General features: G+C 42.6%; 1 protein-coding gene across 1 annotated transcript in view; it reads right to left on the bottom strand.

Moving 5' to 3' along the window:
• LOC311130320 (ninein-like protein) overlaps positions 1-15,037 on the bottom strand; it is a gene marked incomplete at both ends in the record, with an annotated part of 36,226 nt that extends 21,189 nt beyond the window's left edge. The window contains 3 exons of the mRNA XM_084163052.1: positions 2,660-2,859; positions 9,737-9,833; positions 14,855-15,037. Of these exons, the coding sequence (XP_084019178.1) occupies positions 2,660-2,859; positions 9,737-9,833; positions 14,855-15,037 (480 nt within the window). The remainder of the gene's footprint in view (positions 1-2,659; positions 2,860-9,736; positions 9,834-14,854) is intronic.
• Positions 15,038-15,289: the final 252 nt, after the last annotated feature.

The raw sequence follows: 15,289 nt of genomic DNA, 5'->3' as shown, positions 1-15,289 counted from the left end.
TTGAAATGTATCATTTTAATCAATCCCATGTGGAAGACGGGTCTATTGATTTCATGGCTTCATTATAAGGAATCAATCTGGGCATGGCCCCAAGCTGCAGCAGCGCCACATCAGAAACAGGCCACTTATCATGGGACAACGAGACTATACATTTTTATCATCTTACATTTTTGAACAACATTAACTCATCCATGAAAGACTTTTCAAATGGGAACACTGTGTTGGTTTCAGTATTGTCTCCCTCTCTCCCTCATTTTCTCTCTCTAACGAATCCATTTGGTTCTCTCCAACACATGGCAGCTCAGGGAGTTTATTATTGTTGTCATCAGCACCACTTCAGGGTCACAGAGCACCATTGTGCTCCTTACTACAGTGGCCCAAGGCTTAAGAAATGTAAACAAACACTGTACCAACACAAAATGGTGGGCAGTGATGTAGTCAGCTGAGAAGGGTAAGACATGACTAATCCTCTCAACATAAAGGATAAACATTCAAAACCAATCATTTCAGCTGGATGATGAAATCATAATGTTTATGTCTGTATCTCAACAATAGTTTGACGATTCTTGACTACCAGCTGTAACCAGACAAAATGAATTCTCTTTCTGAACAGAGAGAATGTACAGAATTCTCAACAAATTGCATTTGTGAAAGAAAGGTGAGTGGAAACTGATGCTAAATTAAGCATGCCAGCTAAATGGGACACTAATATTAACATGTCCTTGAGAAAGGTTCTTCAGGCATTTAACCCGGACAGCACGCTGCGCTGTAGAAGGATGTGTAGATATAAATGTAGGATGTGTATGAACTAAATAAGTCATATGAAGTGATGTGAAGAGGGATAAGCGTGTGTGAAATATTTAACAGGGCCAGTTCAATTATTTACATAACAAGGGGTAGCTGACGGCAACATTCCACCACGATACTTCCATAAAGAATGTGTGTTTCAGCCCAAAAGTGGTAAACGACCTATCAACTCCCCAGCCCCATGAATCCCACCCTCCCCCATTCCAATCACATAGTTCACCCAGACAACTGTATATTCCGGTTACCAAGGAGTTGACTGTTACTATGTTCTGCCTGAGTGAACTGCTGTGACCTATCCTGTGTAACCAACACTACGACAGGGATGCCATACAGTAGTTCCCTCTCTATCTTCCAGTAGCAAGAAATCCACCAAGGCTTAAACTGCTGGAAATGTTAACTATTTAAAAATAGATTATTGATGGAGCTTAATGAGAAACATGGCACAGGGATCTATCTGGCACTATGGCCTTAACGAGAGAGAGGCTTTGGAAAGACGTAATCTCACAAGCTATCAGAGAGTCAGTGCAGCGTTACATAAAAGCTGTAAATATTTCAAACTGAAAAAAGAGAAAATCTGGGATAACAGAATGGGTTTCTAAAATGAGCACTGTGTTCACAGGCAGCGGCAGACAGAGGTCAACCATTGCTTTTCAATTATTATGTAGGCTAGTTTATGTATGATAACTCAGATAAATGTGAGAAATGAATAGTCTCATAATCAAAATCTCCATCCAGACGATTTATGCAACCCTTACCTCAAATTAACCTACTCATTCCAGACTCAAAACACACACACACACACACACACGGTGGCTGACTGCAAAGTGCGCCAAACTTTTCACTCTCAGCAGAGTTTCCCACAGTCTTTAACACTTTTAACACTGACAGATACCCCTGTCAGCCACCACAATGACATTTCCTTCACTAGTTGTCTTCTACTGTTATACAATTTAGAGCCCAAATCAATGGGCCTTCAATAGACATGATGTTTTGAGATAAGCACACAGCATCCCCCAACCATGACTTGTAATAAAATGCAATGAGACTAATGAAACCAATGAAAGACAAAGCCATGGAAGATCAGATCCCTTAAGTACCTGATATATGCACCAAGCCAGCAGCATACCAGAGGATTCCACTCATTCCAATATTATCAGTCTCTGAGTCAGCAGATCAAAAATCACAATATTACACAATGCAAAGATACAATATACAGTATAATCAGATGGTCCAAAGCTCTCCTCCCTTAGGTAGAGGTCTTGACTGGTAGAGAGTTTTTTTATTACAATGTATAATGTATACATTGATGCTTTGGCAATATTTACGCAATGCTTTTCATGCCAATAAAGCAATGAGAGAGAGAGAGAGTGCAAGAGAGCCAAAGCTAACACTGAGGGATGGATGGTGTGGGGCGGGAGCAGGGACCATGAGGGCTGCCAGTAGCACATTCCATATAATCCCACTTCCTGAGTGTGGAGTGGTCTGCTCAAAACCCCAAGTACCTCTGAGATTCAACTCTCTCACTCAGATATACAGTGGTCTGAAGAGAAGTATGTTGTGGAAACATAGAAATATGTGGTTGCCAACAAATTGCAGGTCATAGAGATTTGATCCAGACCTCACTCAGCACCAGCACAATGCACCATTCAAGGGGCACATATGAAGGAAATGGAAGTGAAGCACTGAGTTGGGAAATTCTCTCCAAACAGTCAGATCTAGACTAGGCCCTGTGCCAAGCTTGAGAAGTCAAAAGTCAGCAATCTTTCTCATCGACTCTCAAATGAGTGCACAGCCACAGTATAAACAAGGCAGGCAGAGGGTGAGAGGGAGGGAGGAGTAGCACGTCTCTTACCTCCACACTCTCCAGAGAAGTAGAGCGTCTGAGTTTTCCCCTCCTCACGACAGCGGGAGAGGGCTCCTCCTGCTCCGTCCTGAAAGGAGGAGAGCCCTCCAACTCAGCTGTGAGCTCAGAGTCGGGCCTGTCCGGCTGGGACCTCCGGCCGTAGCGCTTCGTTCCCTTCACAAACTTGGGCTTCACTTCCTCAGGAACAACTGGAGCGCCAGGAGAGGAGAGGAAAGAGAGGGTGATTGGGAAGGACAGAGAGAGATTACAGTAGAATGTCTAAAGAATAGGGCTGGGAATTGCCAGGGACCTCATGATACGATATTATTTCAAGTTTTATTGTCACATGCACAAGTACAGTGAAATGCCTTTCTTGCAAGCTCTTTCCCAACGATGCAGTAATCAATATCAGTAGTACTACAAAATTAAATAAAGTAAAGTAGAACAAACACAAAATAAATACAAATAAGAAGAACATGAGAAAGTGTCACGATCGTCATAGGGAACAGACCAAGGCGCAGCGTGATGAACGAACATGTTTAAACTTTATTATCTTTAGTGATCATAGACAACAATAAACAAAACAAGAAACGACTCGTGAAGTCCACGGTAACAATGACCAACACGGAACAAGAACACACAAACACAAAGGGAAAACAGACAGTTTAAATATGGCTCCCAATCAGAGACAACCAACGACAGCTGACACTCGTTGCCTCTGATTGGGAGTCACTCTAGCCAACATAGAAATAAACACAACTAGAACTACCAACATAGAAATCTAACACATAGAATGAACACACCCTGGCTCAACATATAGAGTCCCAGAGCCAGGGTGTGACAGTAAGTAAGCTATATACAGTACAAAACTACAAAATCCAAGTAAAAACCAAGGCAAACAGCAGTAAGTGTAGTTACTGCATTATGGCTTTGTTCCACCGTGTTTTGACTGCAGTTACCCGCTCTGCCATACAAAAGCAAAGAGCAGTAACTATGTACAGTGAAACTGAGAAAAATGGCTTTAACGTTTATTTGCTGTCCAGCCAAATATGATGTATTATATTATTCTGAATACATTTATGCATATCATGACCACTGATTTGACCTATGACCCCCTCAAGTGAAATAAATGACCATACGAAGTCAAAACAGAAAAACTGGAAAATTGGATAAACACATTTAGACTGTAGATACTGCACAAAGTTATATTTTTTTCAAGTATAAGAATTCTGCATGATGAAATAGTTCTTACCTTATGGCAAAAAAAATACTTGCGGGTTACTACAATAAAACATTAAAAACATGAAAACATAAAACCATTAAATACAGTAGGAATGTAGCTAGAACTCTCAAACTTTCATTAAACAGAAAAACAACAAGAAAGTTGGATAAACACTTTTAGATACTGCACTTTGCAATACGCATATAGATGTATAAGGTCAAACAAAGGCAGAGTGCAGTATCTGCATTTTGGGGGGCATAGGTCAAATCAGTGGTCATGGTTGATATGCATGAAATAATTACTAAATAATAACGTTATACGGGGCCTCCCGAGTGGCGCACCGGTATAAGGCACTGCATCGCAGTGCTGAGGCGCCACTACAGCCTAGGGTTCGATCCCAGGCTGTGTCATGGCCGGCCGTGACCAGGAGCCCCATGGCACAGCGCACAATTGGCCCAGCGTCGCCCGGGTTAGGGGAGGGTTTGGCCGGGGGGAGATTTCCTTGGCTCATCGTGCTCTAGCGGCTCCTTGTGGCGGGCCGTGCGCCTGCAAGCTGACTACGGTCATCAGTTGGATGGTGTTTCCTCTGACAAATTGGTGTGGCTGGCTTCCGGGTTAAGCGAGCAGTGTGTCAAGAAGCAGTGCGGCTTGGCAGGGTCATGTTTCGGGGGACGCATGGCTCTCGACCTTCGCCTCTCCCGAATCCGTTGGGGAGTTGCAGCGATGAGACAAGATCGTAACTACCAATTGGATATCACGAAAAATGTTTTTATATAATAACACTATACATCAGTACATTATCTCTTATCTACCTACAACATACTGTATTTGTCTGGCTAGCAAAAAAATATTAAAGCAATTTTTCTCAGTTTCACTGTTGGCGTAGTTACTGCGTTTTGCCTTTGTAAGGCTGTATAGGTGACTAGGCATCAGGATATATGATAAACAAAGTAGCAGCAGCGTATTTGATGATTGTACAGTGCATTCAGAAAGTATTCAGACCGTTGACTTTTTCCACATTTTGTTATATTACAGCCTTATTCTAAAACTGATTAAATTGTTTCCCCCCCCTCAATCTACACACAATACCCCATAAATGACAAAGCAAAATATCACATTTACATAAGTATTCAGACCCTTTGCTCAGTACTTTGTTGAAGCACCTTTGGCAGTGATTACAGCCTCGAGTCTTCTTGGGTATGTTGCTACAAGCTTGGCACACCTGTATTTGGGGAGTTTCTCCCATTCTTCTCTTCAGATCCTTTCAAGCTCTGTTAGGTTGGATGGGGTGCATCACTGCACAGATATTTTCAGGTCTCTCCAGAGATGTTCAATCGGGTTCAAGTCCAGGCTCTGGCTGGGTCACTCAAGGACATTCAGAGACTTGTCCCGAAGCCACTCCTGTGTTGCTTGGCTGTGTGCTTAGGGTCGCTGTCCTGTTGGAAGGTGAACCTTTGCCCCAGTCTGAGGCCCTAAGCGCTCTGGAGCAGGTTTTCATCAAGGATCTCTCTGTACTTTGCTCCATTCATCTTTCCCTTGATCCTGACTAGTCTCCCAGTCCCTGCCACTGAAAAACATCCCCACAGCATGATGCTGCCACCACCATGCTTCACCATAGGGATGGTGCCAGGTTTCCTCCAGATGTGACGCTTGGCATTCAGGCCAAATAGTTAAATCTTGGTTTCATCAGACCAGAGGATCTGGTTTCTCATGGTCTGAGAGTCCTTTAGGTGCCTTTTGGCAACTCCAAGCGGGCTGTCATGTGCCTTTTACTGAGGAGTGGCTTCAGTCTGGCCAATCTACCATAAAGGCCTGATTGGTGGAGTGCAGAAGAGATGGTTGTCCTTCTGGATGGTTCTCCCATCTCCACAGAGCTCTGGAGCTCTGTCAGAGTGACCATTGGGTTCTTGGTCACCTCCCTGACTAAGGTCCTTCTCCCCCGATTGCTCAGTTTGGCAGGGCGGCCAGCTCTAGGAAGAGTCTTGGTGGTTCCAAACTTCTTCTATTTAAGAATGATGGAGGTCACGGTGTTCTTGGGGACCTTCAATGTTGCAGAAATGTTTTGGTATCCTTCCCCAGATCTGTGCCTCGACTCAATCCTGTCTCGGAGCCCTACGGACAATTCCTCGACCTCATGGCTTGGTTTTCGCTCTGACATGCACTGTCAACTGTGGGACCTTATATAGACAGGTGTGTGCCTTTCCAAATAATGTCCAATCAATTGAATTTACCACAGGTGGACTCCAATTCAAGTTGTAGAAACATCAAGGATGATCAATGGAAACAGGATGCACCGGAGCTCAATTTCAGAGTCTCATAGCAAAAGGTCTGAATACTTATGTAAATAAGTTATGTTTTTTATTTTTAATACATTTGCAAAAATTTCTGAAAACCTGTTTTCACTGTCATTATGAGGTATTGTGTGTAGATTGATGAGGAAAAAAAACAATTGAATCCATTTTAGAATAAGGCTGGAACGCAACAACATTTGGAAAAAGTCAAGGGGTCTGAATACTTTCCAAATGCACTGTATGAGAGTGTGTGTGCGTAGAGTCAGTAAGAATGTGTGCGTGTTATGTGTGTGTGAGCAAATGTGTGTTGGAGTGTCAGTGTGAATATATGTGAGTGAGTGTGTAGAGTCCTTTGAGTGTGCATAGTCAATTCAAAGATAAAAAATTAAATTAAAAAAGGGTCAATCCATGAAGCCATTTTGTTAGCTTTTTAGCAGTCTTATGGCTTGGGGATAGAAGCTGTTCAGGAGACTCATGGTGTCAGACTTGTTGCTCCGGTACCACTTGCCATGGAGAAGCAGAGAGAACAGCCTATGGCTTGGGTGGATGGAGCCTTTAACAATTTTCCGGGCCTTCCTTTATATAGAGGTCCTGGATGGCAGGGAGCTCAACCCCAGTGATGTACTGGGCTGTCCGCACAACACTTAGGTGCCGATACGATATGTATTGCGATTCTCACGATTCTATATGTATTGTGATTCGATACAGCGATTTTATTACGATTTAATGTTCCAAACATATTGCTCACTAGATGTCTGCTGCAGAGAGACAAGAGAGAGCATGATAAATTGTATTTTGATCAGTCATGGAAATAAAAGTGCTGAAAAACATGTTGGCTCACTATTTAAAAAGAAGATGGAGAACAAGCTATAGGATGAAAAATACCGGAGTTTTGGAGCAGGTACAGCCTAACTAAACATTTGTGTGTTGAAAATGCCTAACCACTTGTATAATCTATTTGTATACACTTCAAAACAGACATACCCCACCAGACACGCCACTATGGGTTTCTTCACTGTACCCAAACCAAAAACAGATTTAATGCGTCGATCAGTTATGTATAAAGAGCCATGTCATCGTGGAATGCTCTGCCACAAGAGGTTACTCAGGCAAAAAACAAGTTTAGCTTTAAAAAGAACATTAAAAAAACATATTGTATCACAGCGCCTCTTTCTAAAGATCTAATTTAACTGTATATAAGAATATGAATATGTATAAAAAGTGTGTAAATAGTATGTCTCCTGGTGTCTTTCTAAGACATACATTTTTTAATGATATCTATCCATCTATTCTTTTTATGTCCTTGTCTATAACGGTTCTGTACTATTTGAATGTTTTATGTGGACGCCAGGAAGAGTAGCTGCTGCATGTGCAGTAGCTAATGGAGATCCTAATAAACTAAATGAAACAGCCAACTAGCGCTAGCTAACGCTACCTAGCAAAAAAAAAGTATATACATTTTTTACAAAATCGATACTTGGAGTCAAAGTATCTATTTAATATTTTCCAGATATAATATCTTCCAAAGATAATATCGCGATATGTAACTGTATCAATTAAAGTAGTATCACTTCTTGTATCAACTGTATCAGTACTAAAGAAAAAACATTTTAGACCAGCTGGGCATTTTGTCTGCCCACAATTACTAATATAAACATATTCTCACAAAAGCTTGTAAATGTTTAGTTACAAAGTAACACGGGAGAAACTATAGTGGAGGCATAGTTAAAAAAGGGCATTTCAAAAGGACAGTGGTCATCAGTTCCCATAAACTAACTTGCCAATAAACTTTATCATACTGTAACATTCTGGGAATGAGGAGGGAACTCTGGTGCCCTCCTAGATCCTCCTACTGCAATCCCCTAAACTCAAGAAACACATTTCAAAATACAAGAACACATACCAATGTGTAGTCAAATCAAGTTCAGAAATCATATAAAATGAATGGCTGTACAATAAATGATATCTTAACTGAGTTTGGATTTGTTAAAGGTACAGAAAGTGTTATATATTTTAATCTGTATTTGTTTCAGAATAAAATCCATCCTGGGGCTAATCAGGACAGAGATTATTAACTGGATCAACTGCATTTCCTTAGGGAGGGAAGATACTAAATATAGCCTATCCCTTTGATGCCTCTATTAGTATTGTCATAATTTACTGTAGAAGTCCTCATTCAGGTGATCTCACGGTCAATCCACCCTGGGCAACAAACAACCAGAATATACAAAATGAATTACCACGAGTCTAAATAATGATTTAGATTGCTTTTGATGAGGTCATACTAACTAAGGCAGACTACAATGGCTCCAGCATCAGCGCGTTTTGAAAATGTGAAATGGCCCCAAGGATTGTCGTTATCTTAAATAAAAGCAGACGTTTACCCACAAGGATACAATGTTTACTTAAAACGATCAATCTTATCAGAGTGCAAATTACACCATGACATTCGGGGTGGTCTCTATTGAGTGCACACGCTTGCGTGCACAATTTAATTTTATGGGCCTAATAATAAAGATGTCATTTAAAATGGAAAAAATTAATTACCTTTTCATTTGGTATGAACACAACCACTCATGATATTTTCATCTGATTGTCAAACAAATCACTTCAAACAGTAGGCTGGCTACCTGTGCATGTTCGTCCACTCCAAAATAATTCCAGCATCCAAACTGCATGTAGCCTATACTCGCGCCATTTGATGAATGGAAATAGACAGTTACAAAACACACACAAAAAAGTGTGCCTAATGACATTCAGCGATTGCCATTGATTAGGCCTACATTAATTGACACGTCTTGCTGACAAATTGTAATTTTTTTGTAGCCTGAAAAGCTGGGACACCTGAAATGGGGCTGAAACTGTCCCGGGAAAAAACGGAATGGTCACACACACGCGGTCAACATACTAGACTAGGCTACAATGTGTATTACCATGAACTTCAAATAGGCATTCTGGTAGCCAGTGATGTAGTGGTAAAATAGGTGGGTAAACTCTGATTGCCAGTCATGGTAACGAAAAAGTATCGCTCCCTATACTTTCAATGCATTTTTCTGACAAAACACACATCACGACAAGAGAGACACCACTTGTTAGATGGATTGGATGAACATTGGTGTCTAGCTGTAGGCTAGTTGTCTAGTGATATTGTCAGCCATCATCAGCTGATCCAGGAAAGAAAACAAATATTGATAGAAAATACTAAAGCTAAATACACTGAGTATACCAAATTAAGGAACACCATCCCCTAATATTGAGTTGTTTAAAATGTAGTGGTAAATATATTACGATAGTTACATTTGCATTATTTAGAGACGCTCCAAAGATAGACTTTTGTTGCATTTAGGGGAGCTAACCTCTCATTAAGGGGAGCTGAGCCCCCCCTGGCTCCCCCGTAATTCGCACCTTGAATCTTATGAATAAACCCATCTTATTCACCACATGGGGCCAGTAGACATGGAAAAACAGCAATCTGAACTGCTTGGGTACATAAACAATCAAATCTGTTTGCACAGACATGTAATCAATGAAAGCCAGACGTAAAGCCCCACCTCCCCAGCATGCGTGTTTTACCTGGCTCCAGGTAGCTGCTCTCCTCTTCAGAGGTGCTGAAGTCCAGAGAGCGTGATAGCACAGCTACAAAGCCTTCTTTGAACTCCTCAAAATTCACCTGCATAACAAAAAGGGAAAGTGAATTAATTGTGTACACTATTAGCACATGCCCCGCCCACCTGATGTTCTGTCCCTTTTATCCATCTATTTCCTGTGTTTGAGGGCCATAATCCACTGGTCACTTCAATCTCGCAGGATTGATTGCTTTCATTTTACTCTGGCGGCTCTTGCTTGTTCCATTCGTTTTCCCCGTTAACAAAAACCGCGAAAATGTTTGTAATGACCTGTCAAACACTCTGGTTATGGCTGAAACGGGCTCAATGGAATACATTGGATTAACGTTGCATCTATTAGAACGCTTTGTCAGTGATTACATCACAAGAAAGAGAATAAATAACTTATTATTTTTGTCTGTGTTCATTTTTTGTGCAATTGAAAAATACATTTGACATTTTTGTCATTTAGCAGACGCTCTTATCCAGAGCGACTTACTGGCCCCCCGTGGGAAACGAACCCACAACCCTGGCGTTGCAAGTGCCATGCTCTACCAACTGAGCTACAGGAGGCCTCATTTGAAATGTTTACAAGAGAAACTTCTGAAATTGAACACTGATTATAGTGATATTATGTCTGATCTCGCAAACAATATAGCACATTGGAAAGTATTCAGACCCCTTGACTTTTTCCACTTTGTTAAGTTACAGCCTTATACTAAAATTGATTAAATAAATGAAAATCAATCTACGCACAGTACCCCATAATGACAAAACAAAAATGTATTTATTTTTATTTTAGCAAATGTATTACAAATAAAAAACATAAATACCTTATTTACCTAAGTATTCAGACCCTTTGCTATGAGACTCGAAATTGAGCTCAGGTGCATCCTGTTTCCATTGATCATCCGTGACATGTTTCTACAACTTGACTGGAGTCCACCTGTGGTAAATTCAATTGATTGGACATGATTTGGAAAGGCACACACCTGTCTATATAAGGTCCCACAGTTGACAGTGCATGTCAGAGCAAAAACCAAGCCATGAGGTCAAAGGAATTGTCCGTAGGGCTTCGAGCCGGGATTGTGTCGAGGCAGAGATCTGGGGAAGGGTACCAAAACATTTCTGCAGCATTGAAGGTCCCCAGGAATACAGTGGCCTCCATCATTAACAAATGGAAGAAGTTTGGAACCACAAAGACTTTTCCTAGAGCTGGCCGCCCGGCCAAACTGAGCAATCGGGGTAGAAGGGCCTTGGTCAGGGAGGTGACCAAGAACCAAATAGGTCACTCTGACAGACTTCTAGAGGTCCTCTGTGGAGATGGGAGAACCTTCCAGAAGGACAACCATCTCTGCAGCACTCCACTAATCAGACCTTTATGGTAGATTGGCCAGACGGAAGCCACTCCTCAGTAAAGCACATGACGCCCGCTTGGAGTTTGCCAAAAGGCACCTAAAGACTCTCAGACCATGAGAAACAAGATTCTCTGGTCTGATGAAACCAAGATTGAACTCTTTGGCCTGAATGCAAAGCGTCACATCTGGAGGAAACCTGGCACCATCCCTATGGTGAAGCATGGTGGTGGCAGCATCATGCTGTGGGGATGTTTTTCAGTGGCAGGGACTGGGAGACTAGTCAGGATCAAGGGAAAGATGAATGGAGCAAAGTACAGAGAGATCCTTGATGAAAACCTGCTCCAGAGCGCTTAGGGCCTCAGACTGGGGCAAAGGTTCACCTTCCAACAGGACAGCGACCCTAAGCACACAGCCAAGACAACGCAGGAGTGGCTTCGGGACAAGTCTCTGAATGTCCTTGAGTGGCCCAGCCAGAGCCCGGACTTGAACCTGATCGAACATCTCTGGAGAGACCTGAAAATAGCTGTGCAGCAAATGTCTAAAAACCAGTTTTTGCTTTGTCATTATGGGATAGTGTGTAGATTGATGAGGGGGAAAAAAACATATTGGTTTCATCAGACCAGAGAATCTTGTTTCTCATGGTTTGAGAGACCTTTAGGTGCCTTTTGGCTAACTCCAAGCAGGCTTTCATGTGCCTTTTACTGAGGAGTGGCTTCCATCTGGCCATTCTACCATAAAGGTCTGATTGGTGGAGTGCTGCAGAGAGGGTTGTCCTTCTGGAAGGTTCTCCCATCTCCACAGAGGAACTCTGGAGCTCTGTCAGAGAGACCATCGGGCTCTTGGTCACCTCCCTGACCAAAGGCCTTCTCCCCCAATTGCTCAGTTTGGCCGGGCGGCCAGCTCTAGAAAGAGCCTTGGTGATTCCAAACTTCTTCCATTCAAGAATGATGGAGGCCACGGTGTTCTTGGGGACCTTCAATGCTGCAGACATTTTTTGGTACCCTTCCCCAGATCTGTGCCTCGACACAATCCTGTCTCGGAGCTTTACGGACAATTCCTTTGACCTCATGGATTACTTTTTGCTCTGACACGCACTGTCAACTGTGGGACCGTATAGACAGGTGTGTGCATTTCCAAATCATGTCAAATCAATTGAATTTACCACAGGTGGACTCCAATCAAGTTGTAAAAACATCTCAAGGATGATCAATGGAAACATGATGCACCTGAGCTCAACTTCGAGTCTCATAGCAAAGGTATGTAAATAAGGTATTTCTGTTTTGTATTTTTAATACATTTGCAAAAATGTCTAAAAACCTGTTTTCGCTTTGTCATTATGGGGTATTGTGTGTTGATTGATGAGTAAAACAATTGCTTAAATCCATTTTAGAATATGGCTGTAACGTAACAAAATGTGGAAAAAGTGAAGGGGTCTGAATACTTTTCGAAGGCACTATGAGTGCATTATAAGAAAAGTGAAATTTTACAGTAAATTGAATACCTGAATTCCCACCAAAATACCTGAACTCCATTCATTATTTGTTTTATGTGCTATAATTCAGTCAATATCTGATTGATTTTTAAAATGCAATACGTTTGGAGTATCTTCATCCATTGTCCAACTAGTGCATTTATTAGAATAGTTTTGTAAACCTTTTAACAATTTCACCATTGTGAGACATGAATACAAAGGGTAACCCAGCTGCGAGCTGCCCAGTGACACGAGCCTACCAGACGGGCTAAATGCCTTTTATGCTTGCTTCAAGGCAAGCAACACTGAAGCATGCATGAGAGCACCAGCTGTTACGGACGACTGTGTGATCATGCTTTCTGTAGCCCATGTGAGCAAGACCTTTAAACAGGTCAACATTCACCGTGGGGCCAGACGGATTACCAGGACATGTACTCAGAGCATGCGTTGACCAACTGGCAAGTGTCTTCACTGACATTTTCAACCTCTCCCTGACCGAGTCTGTAATATCTACATGTTTCAAGCAGACCACCATAGTCCTTGTGCCCAAGAAAGCGAAGGTAACCTGCCTAAATGACTACCGCCCCGTAGCACTCACGTTGGTAGCCATAAAGTGCTTTGAAAGGCTGGTCATGGCTCATATCAAAACTATAATCCCGGAAACCATAAACCCACACCAATTCGCATACCGCCCCAAAAGATCCACAGATGACGCAATCTCCACACTGCCCTTTCCCACCTGGACAAAAGGAACACCTATGTGAGAATGCTGTTCATTGACTACAGCTCAGCGTTCAACACCATAGTGCCCACAAAGCTCATCACTAAGCTAAGGACCCTGGGACTAAACACCTCCCTCTGCAACTGGATCCTGGACTTCCTGACGGGCCACCCCCAGGTGGTAAGGATAGGCAACAACACATCTGCCATGCTGATCCTCAACACGGGGGGCTCTCAGGGGTGAGTGCTTAGTCCCCTCCTGTACTCCCTGTTCACCCACGACTGCGTGGCCAAGCATGACTCCAACACCATCATTAATATGCTGACGAAACAACGGTGGTAGGCCTGATCACCGACAACGATGTGACAGCCTATAGGGAGGAGGTCAGAGACCTGGCAGTGTGGTGCCAGGACAACAACCTCTCCCTCAACGTGAGCAAGACGAAGGAGATGATCGTGGACTACAGTAAAAGGAGTGCTGAACACGCTACCATTCACATCGACGGGCTGTAGTGGAGTGGGTTGAGTGTTTCAAGTTCCTTGGTGTCCACATCAACAACAAACTATCATGGTCCAAACACACCAAGAAAGTTGTGAAGAGGGCACGACAACGCCTTTTCCCCATCAGGAGACTGAAAAGATTTGGCATGGGTCCCCAGATCCTCAAAAAGTTATCAGCTGCACCAATGAGAGCATCCTGACCGGTTGCATCACCGCCTGGTATGGCAACTGCTCGGCATCCGACCGTAAGGCGCTACAGAGGGTAGTGCGTACAGCCCAGTACATCACTGGGGCCAAGCTTCCTGCCATCCAGGACCTCTATACTAGGCGGTATCAGAGGAAAGCCCCAAAAATTGTCAAAGACTCCAGTCACCCAAGTCATAGACCGCTCTCTCTGCTACCGCATGGCAAGTGGTATCGGAGCACCAAGTCTAGGTCCAAAAGGCTCCTTAACAGCTTCTACCCCAAGCCATAAGACTGCTGAACAATTAATCAAATGGCCACCTGAACTATTTACATTGACCCCCCCCCCCCCCCCCTTTGTTTTGTTTTTACACTGCTACTACTCACTTTTTATTATCTATGCATAGTCACTTTACCACTACCTACATGTATAAATTACCTCGACTAACCTTTACCCCTGCACATTGACTCGGTACCGGTACCCCCGTATATAGCCTCGTTATTGTTATTGTGTTACTTTTTATTAAATGTTTTACTTTAGTTTATTTAGTAAATATTTTCTTAACTCTATTTCTTGAATTGCATTGTTGGTTAAGATGATTTCATTTATTAGAATTTTAGCAACCAGTAAATAGCGGGGGTGTCTTGTGTGTGTGTGAATTTGAATACAATACAATACAATTTGATTTGACTACTGTGAATAAAAAAGGTAGGAAAGTGTCATAACACCGCTATTACACAACTACTACTCATTTACTACAACATGTCAGAGCTTTACATGTTTTAAAGTAAGGGGAATTTAAGGTAAATCCACAACAGAGAGAGAAGTTACTAAGGTGGTCTGGTCTCATACCCGAGCATAGTGGTGTGGTCCTAGCAAGGTGTCCAACAGTAGGGGAAGGTGAGCATCCAGGGATAGCTTGTGGCAAAGGGCTGACAACTCTTCCTTGTCCAGGTAACCAGTGCCTGTGGTGTCACAGCTGTCAAACTCCTCCTTCAGCTGGGCCACATAGCGGTTCTGCTCTTCCTCATCCATCCCAGTACATATTGCAAGGCTTGCACCTACAGTGAAGTGGGATGGTGGACAGGAAGAGACAGTGGTAAGCACAATAAACTTTCAATCACATATTGCTACAGCTGCACTCTTGCACAATACACACACACACACACACACACACACACACACAAATGCAACTTCAATTAGTCTTACATCCAGGGTACTCTATACATTGCAATAGACTACTAGGCCTGGACTATGTACAGTGGTAAAATGTTTTATAGTAAGACG

This window comes from Coregonus lavaretus (assembly GCF_964263955.1).
Source record: "Coregonus lavaretus genome assembly, chromosome: 1".
Taxonomy (NCBI): Eukaryota; Metazoa; Chordata; class Actinopteri; order Salmoniformes; family Salmonidae; genus Coregonus; species Coregonus lavaretus.
Note: the sequence above shows the minus strand (reverse complement) of the source record. Positions and strands in the feature narration are given on the sequence as shown.